The sequence below is a fragment of the Pinus tabuliformis genome, chromosome X (assembly GCF_031772625.1).
Source record: "Pinus tabuliformis cultivar Carrire ecotype Pingquan chromosome X, CPIR1, whole genome shotgun sequence".
Taxonomy (NCBI): Eukaryota; Viridiplantae; Streptophyta; class Pinopsida; order Pinales; family Pinaceae; genus Pinus; species Pinus tabuliformis.
Window position 1 is genome coordinate 1,400,199,428 of NC_142308.1, and position 17,028 is coordinate 1,400,216,455.

Consider the following 17,028-nt stretch of genomic DNA (forward strand, 5'->3'; position numbering starts at 1 on the left):
CACGCGTCAACGTGAGGACATCCGGATTCAACGCAGTTAATGAAGAGTCCTTCATCGCAGCAATAGCTACATATACTCAGTCAATATACACACAGTGTCACTCAGTCTATATATATATACACGCAGTCAAATGTAGCCACAGTCTACACAGTCAATGTAATGCTCTCAATCTTTTATACGCAGGGCAGAGAAACCATACACGTTGGAAATTATGCAGGCTATGATGGATGAAAAAGGATATCAGTATATATATGTGCTCCTGCTAGCTCAGCAGTAATATCTCAGCATCAATTTAAGGATGAGCTTCTCAATCATTGTCACAACAATGATCTCTCAATTATCACTACAGTTTATATATAGTGTTTATGTAACATGATGAAACTATCATTATAATAATGAAGCCCTAAATGAAGTTATCTAACAAAGAGCACAGTGATTAGATTAAAATTAACTAAGATAATTGCATTTAATCTTAGTTTAAGTGCATTTCATGCTAACACATTTTACTATTTTAGTTGCAAATTATTCATGTACTTGTCATTGATGAAAATGTTTTGAATTGATTATCTTATTTAGGCAAGTATCATCTTGCTGATTTTTGCAAATAACATTTTAATGTGTTTCCTTTGCAAGTCATTCTATATTGCTTCCTTACATGCTTTGGATTTGTGAGTGATTATATATTTTGAAAGCATTTCTTGAAAGAAGATTTTATATCTTGCATGTGATATCTTGCTAGCATCTTTTGTTTAATTGACAAGGTTACTTGTGTTTCAATTTGAAACATTTCATTTTTCTTGAGCAAGTATTATTTATTTTTAAGTAATATTAAAGGCACTAGTTTTATGTATGCTTATATTTGATTTATGTATTGATGGTTATTTAATTATATTTCATTTCATATTTGCTCATAATCTCAAGTAATCCAAATTAACCTTGACATCTCCTAGAAACATCACATCACCTTTTAACTTAGTTTTTTATTTAGAGACCACCCCCCTTAGTTTACTTAGGAGAGAGCTTAAACAGAGAGAGTTTGGAATAGGTAACAGCCCCATCTCTTGATTTTTCCACCAACCACACCTTGTGTGGTTAAGGGATTTTCTCACTAACTTAGGTGCGTGTGTAAGGCGACAACATTCTTTTGGCGTTGCTGTCGGGGACAAATCCTCTTGTACTTGGAAAATCAACTAGTTTTTGGTTTTGGCATGTTCTTGCTCAAGTAGTGACTCCACTTAATTCAAATTCTACAAGAGTTTCTACTAGGAGGCATCCAAGTAATCTAGTTAGCCCCACTTTTGAGCCTAAAAGGGTCTTTAGAGAAAGGTTAAATAGATTCTCTCATAGTAGACTTCTTGCTAATCTTTTTTATCCTTGTAATTTTACTTACATAAATGGATATCCTCACAATGTCCCTGACAAGGCTATTGAAATGTTGTCTTCATTTCAAGGTAACGATGTTATTAGTGATACATCACATGTTAAGAATTTCAATATTTGCATTTTCAAGTGGTGTAACACTGCTAATTATGAGGATGTGAAGATGAAAATTTTTGTTCTCTCTTTAGAAGAGAATGTTCTTGATTGGTTCACTGAGCAACCTGCTAACTCTTATGACTCCTTATAAGCTATCATCAATGCTTTTATGGAAAAATTTGAAGAAAAGAAAAAGATTAGACACATGATCAATGCTATTAGCAACATGAAGAAGAATGAAAATGAAAACATGGAGGAATTCAATAAGAGATTCAATGATTTGGTAAAAAGCATGCCTGCTACTATTAAGCCTCTTGATGAGTTTCTTTTGTGCTCATATTTAGATGCTTTTGGTGTTGACACTGCCTATGAGTTAAGAAGAAAAGAACTTGCAAATTTGGGTGCAGCTCAAACTGAAGCCTTGAAGATGGAAAGGGTTAGAAGGGAATTGGGAAAGTCTGAAATTTCTGGTTTCAATAGAGGGCCATCAAAGTCTCATGATTCTAAGGGGAAGGAAAAGGAAGAAAGTGCACATGATCCTATCAAAAAATTAACCCAACTTATTAAGACTATGGAAGCAAATCACACTACTCAAATGAATGTCATCCAAAATAGATTGGTGGCCATGGAGAGGAATCAAGCTGGGAGATTCCAAAATTGAGGTAATGATAGATGGCAAAAGAAGGGACCTCCCAATGAGCATAGACCACCAAACCCACTTGACTCTACTAATTTAGTTGATGATTCAATCCCCTATTGTAGACCTTGTGATGGAATGCATGATGAAGCTTCTTGTCCTTATGTAAGGAGTTTGGACGGAGGAATGGTCAGGACAAGTGAGCAAATCAATGTGGTTGGCAAAGAACATCATTTATCCATGGAAAATTGGATGGGAGTTGTGTAGAATAGCCAAAAGATAAACAAGAAGTCTTCATCTTCCCATAGTGTGAATAAATTTGAAGTGCTAGATAGGATCACTGAGTTATATGGTGAAAATCCTTCATCAAATCAGATTTTAGAGATAGCCAAGGATAGAGAAAGGGCAAGGAATAAGGAAAGAAATCAAAATGCCCCTAAAATTTTCACTCCACCTGTTGACCCTGCCACCTATACCTACCTACAAGTCAGTGAGAAAAGCCTTCAACCCCACAAGGTGTGGTTGGTGGCAGGGAACTCAGAAAAGGGGTTGTCACACTAATCCCGACTCTCTCTGTTTGAGCTATCTCCTAGGTTAGCTAAGGGGGGTGGTCCCTAATGAAAAGTTAAGTTAAAATATGTGAGTTTCTAGGAGAGTGTTATAGTGAAAATAGATTACTTTTAAGGATTTATGGGCAAATATGAAGTGAACAACTTGAAATAACAATGCCAATCATTAATATGATTAAAAACCATAAAACCAGTGCTTTCTAAGGAATTTGCTCAACAATTTAAAGATATATTTGCTCAAAGTAAAATGCAATGCTCTCATAAGAGAAAACAAAGTAACCCTGAAATGTAAATAAGAATTTTTAGCACGAGATATGTAAGATACAAAATGCTTTTGAGATAATCAACTTTATAAATCAAAACATGTGAAACATATCTTGCCAAAACCCAAAAATTAGTAATTAACTTGGAAATGTAAAAGAAAGGAAGTGTTAAACCAAGACATCAATATGCAATTGGACTTAAAACATGAAAAGAAAACACTTGTTTGAAATGATTACAATACTTGCTTTTGGAATAGACTTTGCATATGAAAACTCATACCATCAAAAGACAAGTAAAGTAAATGTAATGGAAAGTGTTCTTGGTTAATTTTATCAATTAACTTTACAACAAGATTACAATTTAACTCTTCAATCCTCAGACCTCATCCTCGCCCAATGATATGAATCTCACAGTGAAGAGTCAATAGAGAAGTAAAGAATCCCTAAGATGTCTACTTCAACCAACTTATGTTGAAGATAAAATTTTAATGAGGCTTGGGGCCTTCCTACACAAAAATGCCTAGATGAGATGCAAATTGTGTTAATTCCCCAAATTAAAATAATGATACATGCAAATGCTTCAAAGAGATTGATTTGCAATGCTTGAAAATGAAATAGTGTTCAACATAAGTTGCAATTATAACTTCAATTGGAGGAATAAAATTAGCTTACAAGTATTGCATGTGTTCCATCAATGAATTAAAATGATACAAGTAATTTGCTTGAAAGTAAAATTTGTTTCAAATAGACAAAGACAATAAATTGCTCCAATATTCAAGATAACAATGTACCATAAAATTGAAGCATGTATTCAAGTGCTCATGAAACAATTTACCAAGGTAAATGGAAACGAATCAAAGTTTGTTAAGAATATAAAATGCTTGCATGTAAAGGATGAATTGCCCAAAGTAAAGTGTAAGCTTGTAGCTTCAAGCAACAATGAAATAGAGAATGCAAAGCTCAAATGAAAGTAACAAACTTTAACTTAATGAAATGTGATAGTGAGGTTGTGTTAATTCCCAATTAAAGCATGCATGTAAGTGAATGAGGTATGAAAGCTTAAACCATGCAAATGTCAATCCACCCAAGAGAAGCCTCCATCTAAATGGGGAGATAGGATACCATAGGAAAAATCCCAAGCTCCCACAAGCAAGTTAGATCTTTTATTAATATTACAATGAGAAGAGGGCCCTTCAAAGTTCTCAACTATACTTCAAGGAGAGTCCTTACAATAATTGCTTGAAACTTGGACACTAGACCTCTTTTCTTGAGAAAGTAGTGACAAGATCTCACAAAACTTATGCAAGCGAAACAGGGTGTGAGTTTCCTCCAAATGCCCACGGCTTAAAGAGGAAAACGGGCATCTCTCTAGTGAACTCGACTTGGCCAAAATAAGCCTCAAAAGGGCTCACGAAATCCTTGGAAATCGAACCCCCAATACTTGCCGAAGGTCCTGCAAACACTTGCTAGATGTTGCAAGAAGTTGCTCTTCAAAATCTGCCACACAAGAGTTAGCAAACAATCCAAACAAGGGCTGCAAAATAAGTTAAGTATTAATGGAAAAATCAGCAAAATAAAATGTATATGTACAATTATAATTTACAAAAGGCTAAGCTAAAGAGTGAGTAAACTCTCGTTTTTGCTTAGCCATCTTCAAGCTCTTAGATAGCAAATGAAAGAAATGAAGTACAATGCTTTTTAAAAGAGATTTAAATTTAGAAGTTTTTGGCTTGTGTACAAGCTATGTGCCGAAATCCCTGCAAAACCACTTTGTAAGATAAAACTATGAAGGCTCAAAGAACAAATTAGAGCTCCTTTAAGAATGTATCAAGAGTGAGTTGGTCTCTCCAAAGACTTCCCCTCACGCTTGATTTTGTAATCCCAACAAGATGTTCCCTCTACAAAACTTCAATCAAGAATTAGTTCCATATAGATTTAGATATAAACAATGATAAGAAACTCTAGAGATTTATTTAAAACCAACTAGAGCATTCTATACCTAGAGCATACTTCAACATCAAATGCCAATGCAAGATAGCTCTACATTAACAAATCTACAAGAGCATATGGAAGCAAATTGGATCAAAGCATGAGTAAAAGGAATTATACCAATGCTCAACAATTCATCACACTTGAAAATGAGGAACACCTCATGAATGAAACCCCAAAGTCTTTATTGATATTTCTGAAAGTGTACAAGGCAGCAGCGCTTCTGTAAGCACAATAGCTAGTAACAATATTATACCATGTGAGAACCCATGGCTCTATTATATAGAGAGTTGGGAGCAAATCCCAATGAAGAATGACAATGACAAATGGCATCGGAGTCAATCCCAATGTAAAAGTGATTAAACAAGTGGCATGAGGTGACAATCCCAAAGAGAATTCGAATTTGTTGAATGGAGCTCCAATGCCAAGTGTAAAAATCAAATTCTGGCAAATGCACATCATTTTCTTCTTCCCTTATGTGCCAAATTTGAATTTTATGGTGGAATGACAAGTGTATATGGGTGGTAACCCATGTGGGGACACTTTCTCACAAAAATCTCCACCAAATATTCTCCCAAATCCTCCCAAATGTGCATTAACTTCACAAATTCGAATTTCGAAGCAACATTTTCATTTAATGCCAGAAATTCGATTTTATTTGAGCACATGTCCTTTCTTTAATTTTAGGATTCCACATCACCTTGAGACTTCACTTTAACTCCCTCATAATTTTCCACCTCATTTCCACAACATTTAGCATGTGTGAATATTTATCTTTCTCCATTTATTTAATTTATGGCTTAATTAATTGTTAAATTTCCCACTAAACTTAGGAAAAGTGGGTTTTGAGGGTCCAAAACACATTATTAACCCCTCAAAGTGTGTCATAGTAGAAATTTGAGGGTGAGAGGTGTAATTTTAATTATTCATACCCCATACAGCTTCTCTAAACTACACTTATTACAATTTAAATATAATTTTATTTGCAATTTTTGACCTGCGAGAAATCTAAAAAATTAAAAAATGACTACCTAGACCTAACCAAATTCCACAAAATTTTTTGTGTGATCTAGTATGGTAATATACATCGACTCTAGACACTAAGATGTGTCAGGGGCTCAACCTTCAAACCATCACCCCGGCTTTTGGGTAAAACGTGAGTGAAAAAACCTAAAAAATTATCCGCTTTTGAAAAAGAATGGATGATTAACCAAATAAAAAAAACACTCCAAGGTGTACTCATTTGCTAATCGAGTCCCAACATCCTAGCCTTGTTACAAACTCAAAAATCATCATTACTAATATCACTTATTACAATTCCCCGTAGGTGTGGAATTTGGGTACAAGAAAAATGATGAAAAAGAAGTAGAGTTATAAAACTCTGTTGACTGACGATATCTGATGGTACAAGTGTCCTCTAGATCATCCTTGGGCATGGAGTCTTCATATAATCATTAGGTGCCATTCCAGTGGTCAACACGACCTACATCCGGTTTAAATATTGATTTAGGAGGATGGTTAAACAATGCAAATATTTTAGTACCTATGACTGAAATCCAAAAGATTCCCTCCCAAAAGTTTTAATTTGTTGTAAGCCATTGATGCACCTCATGTGAAGGAAATGTCAAATTTTGCTAAGGATGGGTGTGAGGATGCCCCTATCATTTTGCAAAGTAGTGATATGTGTAGAGGTAACAAGGACCATCAACCTTTCTTCATTACATTGTTGGTTAATGGGTTACTTTTGCATAATTGTATGTTTGATTCTGGGGCATCATCTTGTGTCATGACCAAGAAGGTTATGAATCAGTTGAACTTGAGGATTTCTAGACCTTACCACAACATTTGTGCTATGGATTCAAAAATTATTGAAGTTTGTGGTTTGATAAAGGATCTTCAAGTCCACTTGGCAGTGCATCCTGATATTATGATCACCATGGACATTGTGGTGATTGATGTGCCTGATGCTTGGGGGATGTTATTGTCTAGAAAGTGGGGAGCTGATATAGGGGGTAGTTTGCAAATGGATCTAACTTATGCTACCATCCCTAATAGTGAGGGCATCATGGTTAGGTTGGATAGGGAGTTGGAGAGAAATTATCATGTGGAGGATCCCAAGAAGCCTTATAATGAAATTGTTTATGAATTTGATGACTTGGGAAATTATGCTATCTTAGCTAACTCTATTGCTCCTTTGGAAAGGGAAGTGGAAAGTAAAAAGGATTAGATCTTGCATATGAAATTTGATGGTGCATGTTATCACTCAAACTAGTCGGGGTCCTAGAGGGGCAACTGCTAGGTCAAGGGCAACAATGGAGCAATAGCCCACTCTCACCTCAACAAAAGCTCCCTACTCTTTACGACCTTTCACTGATGGGAGGAGACCCGATATGAAGGGAATCACCTAGATAAATGTGTCAATAAAGGGAAAAGGGTGATTCCTGAAGAGGTCTATTCACAAGAGAGGCTCAATATACGGCTTGCTTGCCCAAGAGGCAAGATGAAAGGCTCTCTACGAAGGGCCAAGAGGGTCTTAGGGGTAGATTTTGGGAATGAGACTTCTTAAGGAAGGACTTAGTCCTAAAAACCCTTATGAGACTTGGTTTCCAAATGGTCTTTGAAGAATTACTTTCCAAAAGTTATGGGACCACACAGGACCAAGTGTACCCTTGGTTAGGTCAAGGGAATAAAATTGCAACCAATGATGTACTTGATATAATTAGGGAGGAGAAGGGGATCAAAGAAAGAATTTTCAATGAAAGGTAATGCAATGATCCCAATGAGGTTACTAGCCTAAGGAAACCAAGGGCAAAATTTGGTCTCAGAGCTAGGGCTAGCAACATCTCGAGATCCTACCACCGGATTTGTTTCAAATTTGGAGGGTCTCTAGAGAAAGCTCCAGCGAAGTTGTGGACCAAAAATCTAAGTATTTGGATGGATAGATTGTGAGATAATTGACGCCCTAGGTGACTTATGTAGGCTAGGCCTAGAGAAAAAGAGAAAAAGGTGAGAAAAATATGCTTTAGGGTGATCACCTATGGAGGACCACTGTCTAATCCTTTGGGAGAAATGTATTTAAGATGATATCCAATGTTTGGGATGGTTTCACTTCATCAATGAGGCCTTTAGAACAATTTTGCATGGCAATTAGGGCATGGGACAATTGCTTCAAGGTATTTATACTTCAATGTGCAATATGTGATGACTTATCAAGATAAAGATATCTTTAGGAACATTCACTTATTCAAACATGGCCCATGACATGATGTAACGATATAAAAAGACAAATTTCAACCATTTCACACAAGAAAAGCAGCATATTTCAGCCTAGTATAGCGAACTTCCCTAGCAACATGCATGTGGCATAAGAAAATGATAAAAATAGTTTAAAAAAGGACTTACATGTGAGAACAAGTATATCCAATCATCACCATATGCCACTATAAAAGCTCCAAGACAAAAATGAAGAGATCCAAACATCAAAATTCATCCTTCCATCCAATTTCGTCCTCCAAAGAGAATAGCAAAAAATCTCACAAGAGAAAATGATCCAATCCAAGTGATCATGAGAGAATGAATCAATTCATCATCTATTTATATAATGTCTAATGAATTTGATTTAGCTTATTTTTGCCTAATTAGCCCCTAGAATAAAATAATGTGCAAAATAACAAGTACTTTTGGTGAAAAGCCCACCAAATAGCTCAATAACACATGAATAAGCCTCTCAAGAGGGTCGAATGATCATCAAAGTGAATTTTTGGGACTTTGAGGAGGCCTGATGAAGTCCAAGGGGTGCCATGATGAAGAAAATGACTCCAAACATAGTGGACAAGGGGTTGGCCCCTTGTTATCCAATCAAGAACCTGTGGTGCTCCCAAGTGGGTGTGGGGGCATAATGACACCTCATGGTTCTCCAAACAGATAAAATATGTTTGTAAACTATCTGTAAGGGCTGGAGTGACGACATAAACCCTCCATTTTCATCGGGGGGCATCCTGGAACCTCTGCCAAGTGTATTGGGAAATTGTGGAGCTGGCTAGGCATGGGGGACCAGGTGCATCATCATCATCCAAAAGGTGGAACACAAGCAATCAATGGACATTGTTGGCAATCCATGAAGTGAGATCTACTATGGTGGACTAGGACCCCGTATAGGGAGACCAAGCCCTAAATGAAGACCCACCTGCAATCTTGCATAAGATCCAATGCATCCCCTTCCCCTCCAATACAAAAAATCATTAGAATAATCAAGTAATAATGCTTACAAGTTATGGGATCAATGGGGCACTTCATGGTGGCATGCCCTTCTATAGCGAGCTTTGGCAAGTACAAGTGTCTCCAAGATCAAAAGGGGGTTAACCAAGGACCTTATTAGGTGGTTTCAACCTCTAAAGAATCTCAGTTGCAGCTTCTCGGCCCCCTTCTACTTCATCGTGGACTATCAGTAAGGCTGCAATCGAAGGTAGACCAAGTCCCCTTCCTCGGAATGCCTGTCTACTCAATGCCTATTAGCATACATCTTCTGTTGGTTCTGAGTCGTCAGTAAATTATATTTAAGAGCCTTGAGGATCTCTTGGCTCTCGAGGATCCAATCATTTGCCTTTGGGGCCCTACTGTCTCCAAAAACAATGTCAGCAAATGATAAAGCGTCATAACCATACAAAGCACGAAAAGGAGTCATACCAATGGACATGTGATGTGTGGTGTTGTAACAATACTCTCTCGGATGCAACCATCGAATCCAAGCCCTCTGCTGCCCTGTCACATAGTTCCTAAGATAGCCCTCTAACCACCGGTTCACCCTTTCTGTCTGGTCATTGGTTTGTCGATGATAGTTGGTGCTCGATGTGAGCTCAGTACCAACTACCCTGAAAAGATCCTGCAAAAATCCTCCCATGAATCAGTTATCTCTGTCACTAACTATGGTCTTAGGGAGTCCGTGCAGATGAAAGACCTCCCTAAAGAACAACTCTGCCACCTTTGAAGCTGAATATCGTGTCAGAATGGCAAAGAAGTGTGCAAACTTGGTCAGTCTATCAACCACTACAAAAATACAATCTTTCCCTTGCACCGAGGGAAGTCCGATGATGAAATTCATAGAGATACTATCCCATTTTCCCTCAAGGATGCGCAAAGGCTGCAACAATCCTGCTGGATGGATCAATTCTCCTTTGTTCCACTAGAAAGCTTCTCACTCCTGCACATGCCTCAACACGTCTCCTTTGAGGCCCTTTCAAGTGAAGCGCTCTCTCACTGCCATATAAGTCTTCCTGAACCCATGGTGTCCAGACAAAGGAGAATCATGAGCTGCTCTAAGGACACGTTCCCTCAATTGGGATCCTGAAACCAGAAATATGTGCCCTTTGTAGTAGATGACCTCATCCATCAACCTGTAGCACTCATCTATGTAACTCCCCTCTTGCACACCCAATGATCCTTGGAGTAATCTACTAATAACCGAGCCTTCCAATCATGCAAATACTCATGAGTGAAAGCCCTGCTGGTCTCCTAGATAGTGCATCGGCCACTACGTCGTGCTTCCCCCGCACATACTAAATATCAAAATCATAGGCTTGCACCTTGCTGACCCACCTCTGTTGCCTGTCATTGAGGCCCTGCTACCCCATGAAGTGGCGAAGATTGTCGTGATTCATCTTCACTCGAAATCTATTCCCCACCAAGTACTATCTAAACTTGGCCAATGCATGCATTATGGCCAACATCTCCTTGTCGTATATGGAATATGACACCTCATGTGGTAGGAGCTTCCAGCTCTCAAAAGAAATGGGGTGCCCTCCTTGGGACAAAACTGCTCCAATCCCCACACCTGATGCATCGCACTCCACTATGAAAGGCTGTGTAAAATCTGGAAGTGCCAACACTAGGCAACAACTCATCACCTCCTTGAGGCGATCAAATGTTGCCTGAGCTCCCTCTGTCCATGTAAAAGCCCCCTTCTTAGTCAGATCAGTAAGGGGTGCTACCAACTGTGAGAAGCCCTTCAGGAACTTCCGATAATAGGTATAGATGCCCAAAAATCCCCTCAGCGCTATCACATCTTGAGGCTCTGGCCATCCCGGATGGCCTGAATCTTCTCCTCATGCACCTTGACCCCATCTGCGTCTACGATGTGCCCCAAGTAAAGCATCTTTGTCAGCCCAAACTTGCACTTGGACATCTTGGCGTAGAACTGCTACTCCTCCAATATACGCAAGGGTGTCTCTAGGTGTTGCAGGTGTTCCTCCCATGCCCTGCTGTAAATCAAGATGTCATCAAAGAATACTAGTACAAACCTCCTCAGCTGGCCTCTGAACACAAGGTTCATGCACGACTGGAAAGTAGCTGGTGCATTGGTCAACCCAAAAGGCATGACCAGGAACTCAAAATGCCCATAATGACATCTGAAAGTTGTCTTCGGGATGTCCTGCTCCCTCACCTGAATTTGATGATACCCCAACCGCAAATCTATCTTAGAGAAGTACTTGGCTCCTCTAAGCTCATCCATCAACTCATCAATGCGCAAAATGGGATACCTGTTCTTCAACGTCTTCTTGTTGAGGACCCTGTAATCAATACACATGCAGAGAGTCTCGTCCTTCTTCTTCATGAGCACAACCGAAGAAGCAAACGGACTAGAACTCAGTCTGATGTGGCCCAACGCCAAAAGCTCCCTAATGGCCCTCTTGATCTCATCCTTATAGGCTTTGGGATGCCTATAGGGTGTAGTAATGACTGCCTCTGCCCAAAGCTCCAGCTCTATAGTGTGCTCAAACCCCCTGTTAGGTGGTTGTCCCGGCGGTATATCTCCAAAGACTACCGGATATATATCCAGTACTGCCTGTATGCGTGAATGTGGTGGCTTGGCCTTCCCCCCAGCCTCTGAAATCCTCAACTTTACAGCCCATGCTATGTCTCCATGCCTCAAATCAATCTCCATCATGTGGGCCGAAACTGTCTAGGGGGTGTGAATGCATGCCCGAAGAACCACTGGCTTGCCATCCAGCCCAACAAACTCCATCACAAGCTGCTTCCAATCGGTGGTAACTCGGCCAAGGGAATACAACCACTAGACACCCAATACCACATTGGTGTCTGTTACATCCACCACGAAAAAGTGGTCTGTCATCGAATAGTTCCCCATAGTCATTGTTAGAGCGGGAACATACCGAGTGCACTGCATAGTCCTGTCTCCTGTTATTAGGACTAAAAACCCGTCAAACATTGAAGTGGTGATGCCCCTCCTTTGGACCATCTGAGCATCAATAAAATTGTGGGTGGCCCCACTCTCTATTAAAACTGAGACACATTTCCCCTGCACCATACCTCTAATCCTCATGGTCAAAAATTTGGGAATCTTGCACAAAGAAGCTAGGACTCCCCCAGCTAGTGCGAAAGATGCTCCTCCCTGTGGTGGTGGTGGTGGTGCCCTCCCTGTTGGATCCTCACTATCTCCTCCACCGAGCTTCAGCTCCACATCGTCCTCCTGATCACTCTCGAAGAAGACCTCGATGTAATGGGCCTTGCTCGCTGTGCACCGATGGCCTGGTGCCCAAGGCTCTCGACATGTAAAACACAGTTTCCTCCTCCGGAGGTCCCTCCTGGTCTCATCATCCAACTATCCTCGCCCTTGGGTTGCTCTCTGCGTTGTTGGTGCTCTACTGTCTCCTCCCTTCTGAGTGTAGGGAGTGCATGGAGGAAATGGTGCCCGGGCCTTGGGGATGGCCCCCTGCAAGTCTCGCGTACAGGTCACTACCAATCCTCGCAATTGCTCTTTCAGCCCCTCCACATATGTGTATACTCTCCTAGCATCTGACAAATTTGGCACCATGATTGAGACCCTCAAGAACTCCGAAATATAATGCTCCAGATGTCTTGTCTGCCGGAGCTAGGTCAATTCTCTAAAATGAGCCTCGGATCCCTCTGATCAAAACGCTCTACCACTCTCCGTGTGAAGTCCTCATAGGAGGTCATGCTGGCATGCCCCTGAGTGGACAAGCCATGAAACCACCAATCATGTGCCTCCCCCTCCAAATGAAATGTAGCCATCTTGATGGCTTCTACCTCCATCATCCTGTTGAGCTGGAAGTATGTGTCCAGCTTCTCTATCCAAGCACGTGTTGTGCACTTGGTAGTGCCATCATAAGTGATACATTTTCCCAATAATGCAGTGCAACTTATAATTTTGCGTACCATAGCCCTTCCCCTTCTCATTCTGTTTGAGCATGCAAAAGTCTCTGAAAGTTAGAGCCTCTCTGAAGTCTGCCCCCATGGACTGCCACTCTTGGAAATGCTCTCCCATCAACGATGGATCCTCTCCTCCACCAGTTTCACCCTGTGCCAAAGGTATAAAAGAGGGTAAAGTAGCTCGAGTTGGCTCACTCGAGGATGGTCGTTGTGTAGTAGGTGAAAGGTGATCGAACTGTTGAGAGGCCCCTGAAGTCTCTCCAAATATAAACTCCCGATGAGTGCTCCGCTCCCGGTTCTGCATCTTGATCTCATCCAGCATCTCCTTCTGCCCTTTTGCCAAATCACTCAAGGCCTTCAAGAGATTGTCGAAGGCCATTTCTTCCCTACTCTTGGGCTCACCCATATCTTCTGCTACCACAGTCTTCCCACAATCCTCTATGTCTGGAGTAATCTCCAACTCCCTTTCCCTGCTCGAGTACCTTTGCCTCCTGTAAGTAAATATTATACTGGTCCTCCTCACTCATAAAAAATTTCTCCCACCGCTGAGCCAAAATCTAAGCTCTGATACCACTATAATGTTTTAAACTTAAATAAACAATGATATGCAAAGTAGAATCAATTTGTAACACAGAAAATTAAAACAATCAGCAAATGCTCATTAAACTCCAGAAGTGAGAACTAGCTGAGCCATTTTATTAATGAAATGGAGCAAGTACGATAGTATGGAGAAATGCACCTAGGCTTGCCTTAAGGGCAAGCTTGACACAACCCAGGTGATGAAACAATAATCTCAAAGCTGAAAATGGCTGCTCCTCTAATGCTCTGCGCTATCCCCCGAAAACTACACTGTTAGCTGGAAGGGAACTGCAAGAAACCCCGTCTTCGGTGCTCAGAAAATGCTGAAACTCTAACCCCAATCTCTTTGACCAAAACCCACAAAAACCCAAAAAGGGTTTGGTCTAAATCCAACCTCCCAAATTCGGCCTCTAATATGCCCATGCCCTCCAAATTGCTCAAGAATATGGCCTGCAAGGAACACCAACGAAATCCTCCTCCCAAGCTTTGAAAATGAAGCAATCTCCTCCACAAATGCTTCCCTTAACTTCCCTGGCAAAGTTCAGCCTCAAAGACTGAGACTCCACCTCCCACATGTGCACCAAGTGTTGCCTCTACGCTAGCCCAAGGAGTGCAAAAGTCACACTGCAAAAGAGCGCTCACCTCTAGCCCCCAAACTCTCCAAAATGACAACAAATCTCCTATGCCTCCTATCCGGAAAATCTCCCAACCAAACTCCCTTGCAAGACACCACAAGCAAACTCGACCTCCTCTTCATTGCGTCCTCCAGTAATACGCACCACGAGAAGATGAATGCAATTGCTGGAAATCACAATGAAATCCCTCCTCCAGAAAAATGAAGAAAAACCTTCCTAGGATGGCATTCGAAGTCCCCCAAAGAAAGAGTGAGCTCTTCGCTTGAAGAACTCGTGTTGAACAACATGTGCCCCGGCTAAGCAGCTCGAGCAACCCAAAGAGAAATCAATATGCCAAAAGATGATTGAAATGAGGAAAGTTGTCTTCCTTATATAGATTTCATGGAGCACTTTTCCCTCCAATTTTACCTCCATCGTGGGCCCTCACTTAACCACCTCCATGCAAATCAAACTAAGGAGTGCATATTTCCCTAGTGTGGGTGGCCCCCATGTGTAACTTAACCACAACAAAAATAACTTTTCCCGAGTCTAATCTCCTAATAAAATCGAATGGCTCCACTATATCCAAAGGCTCCAACATACAATAATTAATCTTGTTCCAAATTAATTTAGCGACATGAGAGAAGACGTTGTGGAGGAGGCCACATTGGTGGCCGAATTGCTATATGCTGATATCTATCTCTTAGAGGTTTCTCGTTTTTTTGGCTCATCGCAATCTTGGAATAGCTTTTCTTCAGATGTCATACCTTTTGTCTTTTTCATGGGCTATGGAGGAAAGTTTATACCATGCTTTCTTGTATTTGTTGCTGTAAGTCGTATTACTATATGTTGTCATAGACACGACAATTAGGTATGTGTTTTAAAACTGTTTTTATTAGACCATGCCTGGATGTAATCAGTTCCCATATTTTGGAGATATTTCTGTTAATCTTGACAAAGCAGAACTTTAGTCCATGTAAACAGATTTTATTAATATAAAATCCTTTGTTTTTCTTCCCCTGAAAAATGTCTCTGAAGATGTTGAATTTATTTCATTTAAATACAACAATGCAGAAAAAAAATCTGGAACAGAAATCGATTGGGATTTATTCATCTAAGAAAAGCTGTATGGCAAATAATGTAAAGGGAGCCTCAACCAACGAAATTATGACAAAATAATTCACATCAATAGCTGAAGACAGGAAAATAACTGAAAACGGAGCCTTCACCAACGAAATTAAGAAAATAATTCAAATCTATAGCCAAATACAGAGGAAATAACTGGAAAGGGTACCTCAACTAATTAAATTGTGAAAATAATTTTCATCAATAGCTGAAGATAGAGTTACCGAACTCCGCGTGAAACCTTGACTAACGAAATTTATCATCCATAACTAAAGGCAGTGGAAGAGAACTGGAAATAAAACGTCGAATAATGCAATTATGAAAATCATTCTCCTCTATAGCTGAAGGCAAAGGAAAAAAGAAACCTGTAAATGAAACCTCAACAAACGAAATTATGAAAAAAAAATCCGTCCATAGCTAAAGATAGCGGAAAAGAACAGTAAATGATACCTCAACTAACGAAATTATGAAAACAATTGTCATAGATAACTAAAGACAAAGAAAAAGGCTCGTAAAAACCTCAACTAAAAAATCAATGGAAATAATTCTCATCGGCAACTCAAATAGCGAAAAATAACTGGAAATGAAACCTCAAGTATGGAAATAGTTATCATATATAAGATAAAAACGGGGAAATTTTATAGCAATCCTTACATTCTTTACAATGAGTTCGCATTGTGTCCCTTTGCCAGAAGCAGGTGCCCCGGATATCATTATTCTCAAAGGCTTTTCTTTGGCCTTGGCCTCGACATTGACCTGAAATCAACCGTGGCAGAGTAATCTAGCAGCTAAATAATAGTAATTGACAACGCTTTTACTTACTTTGACTCCATATACAGAGTGTTTACAGTGCGTCCTTACCAAAGGCAATGCAGTAAGCCGTGGTTTTTGCACTCCGCGACCGCGGTTGCATTTGAAATTAATGTGAATTTCGCTATTTCCGAGGCCACCGCACCTTCTCAATTCCACGCTTGAACATGAATGGAACGGGAAATTCAAAGGACTGTGATTAAAAAGAGGCCATCGAGGATTGAGGGATGCATTACAGGGTGCATGGATTGCATAGAGCTCGCATGACGGCATTTTCTGGTTTAAAATCTATGATAGTTATTATTTATTAGAAATGTCTTTCAAATTGCTACGATCAGAAGCGTGAGCAGCGAAACTAAGGTTGCGAGGGATAAAATATGAATAAGGAAGAAGTTGCCACCATCCAAAACTTGCGACAAAGCTTTAGGCCAATTCAGTCGCTTGTGAATTTGTGGCCACAGCCCGACCTATCTTTTTGATTTCGAATTCAGCATCACATTGCACTGTATCAAATTAACTTGTCCACACTTAAGATTCCACAATATATTTGTGACTCGCCAAAATGTTAAGTTTATCAAGTTGTCTTTGGTGGAATTTGATGAATTTGCTAATGAATTGTAATGTAATTAATATTAAATAATTATGAATTGTAATTTAATTAGTATTAAATCATTATGAATTTCTGAGAGGAATTAAATTTTTAATTTTTTTTTAAATAAAATATCAATATTAAAAGAATAATTCCTTTTATTCTCAATAAATTGAATTTAAAATAAATT

The 17,028-nt window shown here is 39.7% G+C and overlaps 1 protein-coding gene across 3 annotated transcripts in view; it reads right to left on the reverse strand.

Annotated features, from left to right (window-relative positions):
• LOC149145260 (adenylate kinase 5, chloroplastic-like) overlaps window positions 1-16,787 on the reverse strand; it is a 399,806-nt gene extending 383,019 nt beyond the window's left edge. For 2 of the 3 annotated variants that reach the window (XM_089447346.1, XM_089447348.1), the window contains exons 1-2: window positions 16,301-16,785; window positions 16,094-16,195 (exon numbers count right to left, since the gene is read on the reverse strand). In XM_089447346.1, the coding sequence (XP_089303472.1) occupies window positions 16,094-16,195; window positions 16,301-16,522 (324 nt within the window). In that variant the 5' untranslated portion in view covers window positions 16,523-16,785. Of the gene's footprint in view, window positions 1-16,093; window positions 16,196-16,300 lie in introns of all 3 variants that reach the window. The other variant, XM_089447347.1, reaches the window with a different exon arrangement.
• Between the last annotated feature and the right edge of the window lie 241 nt (window positions 16,788-17,028).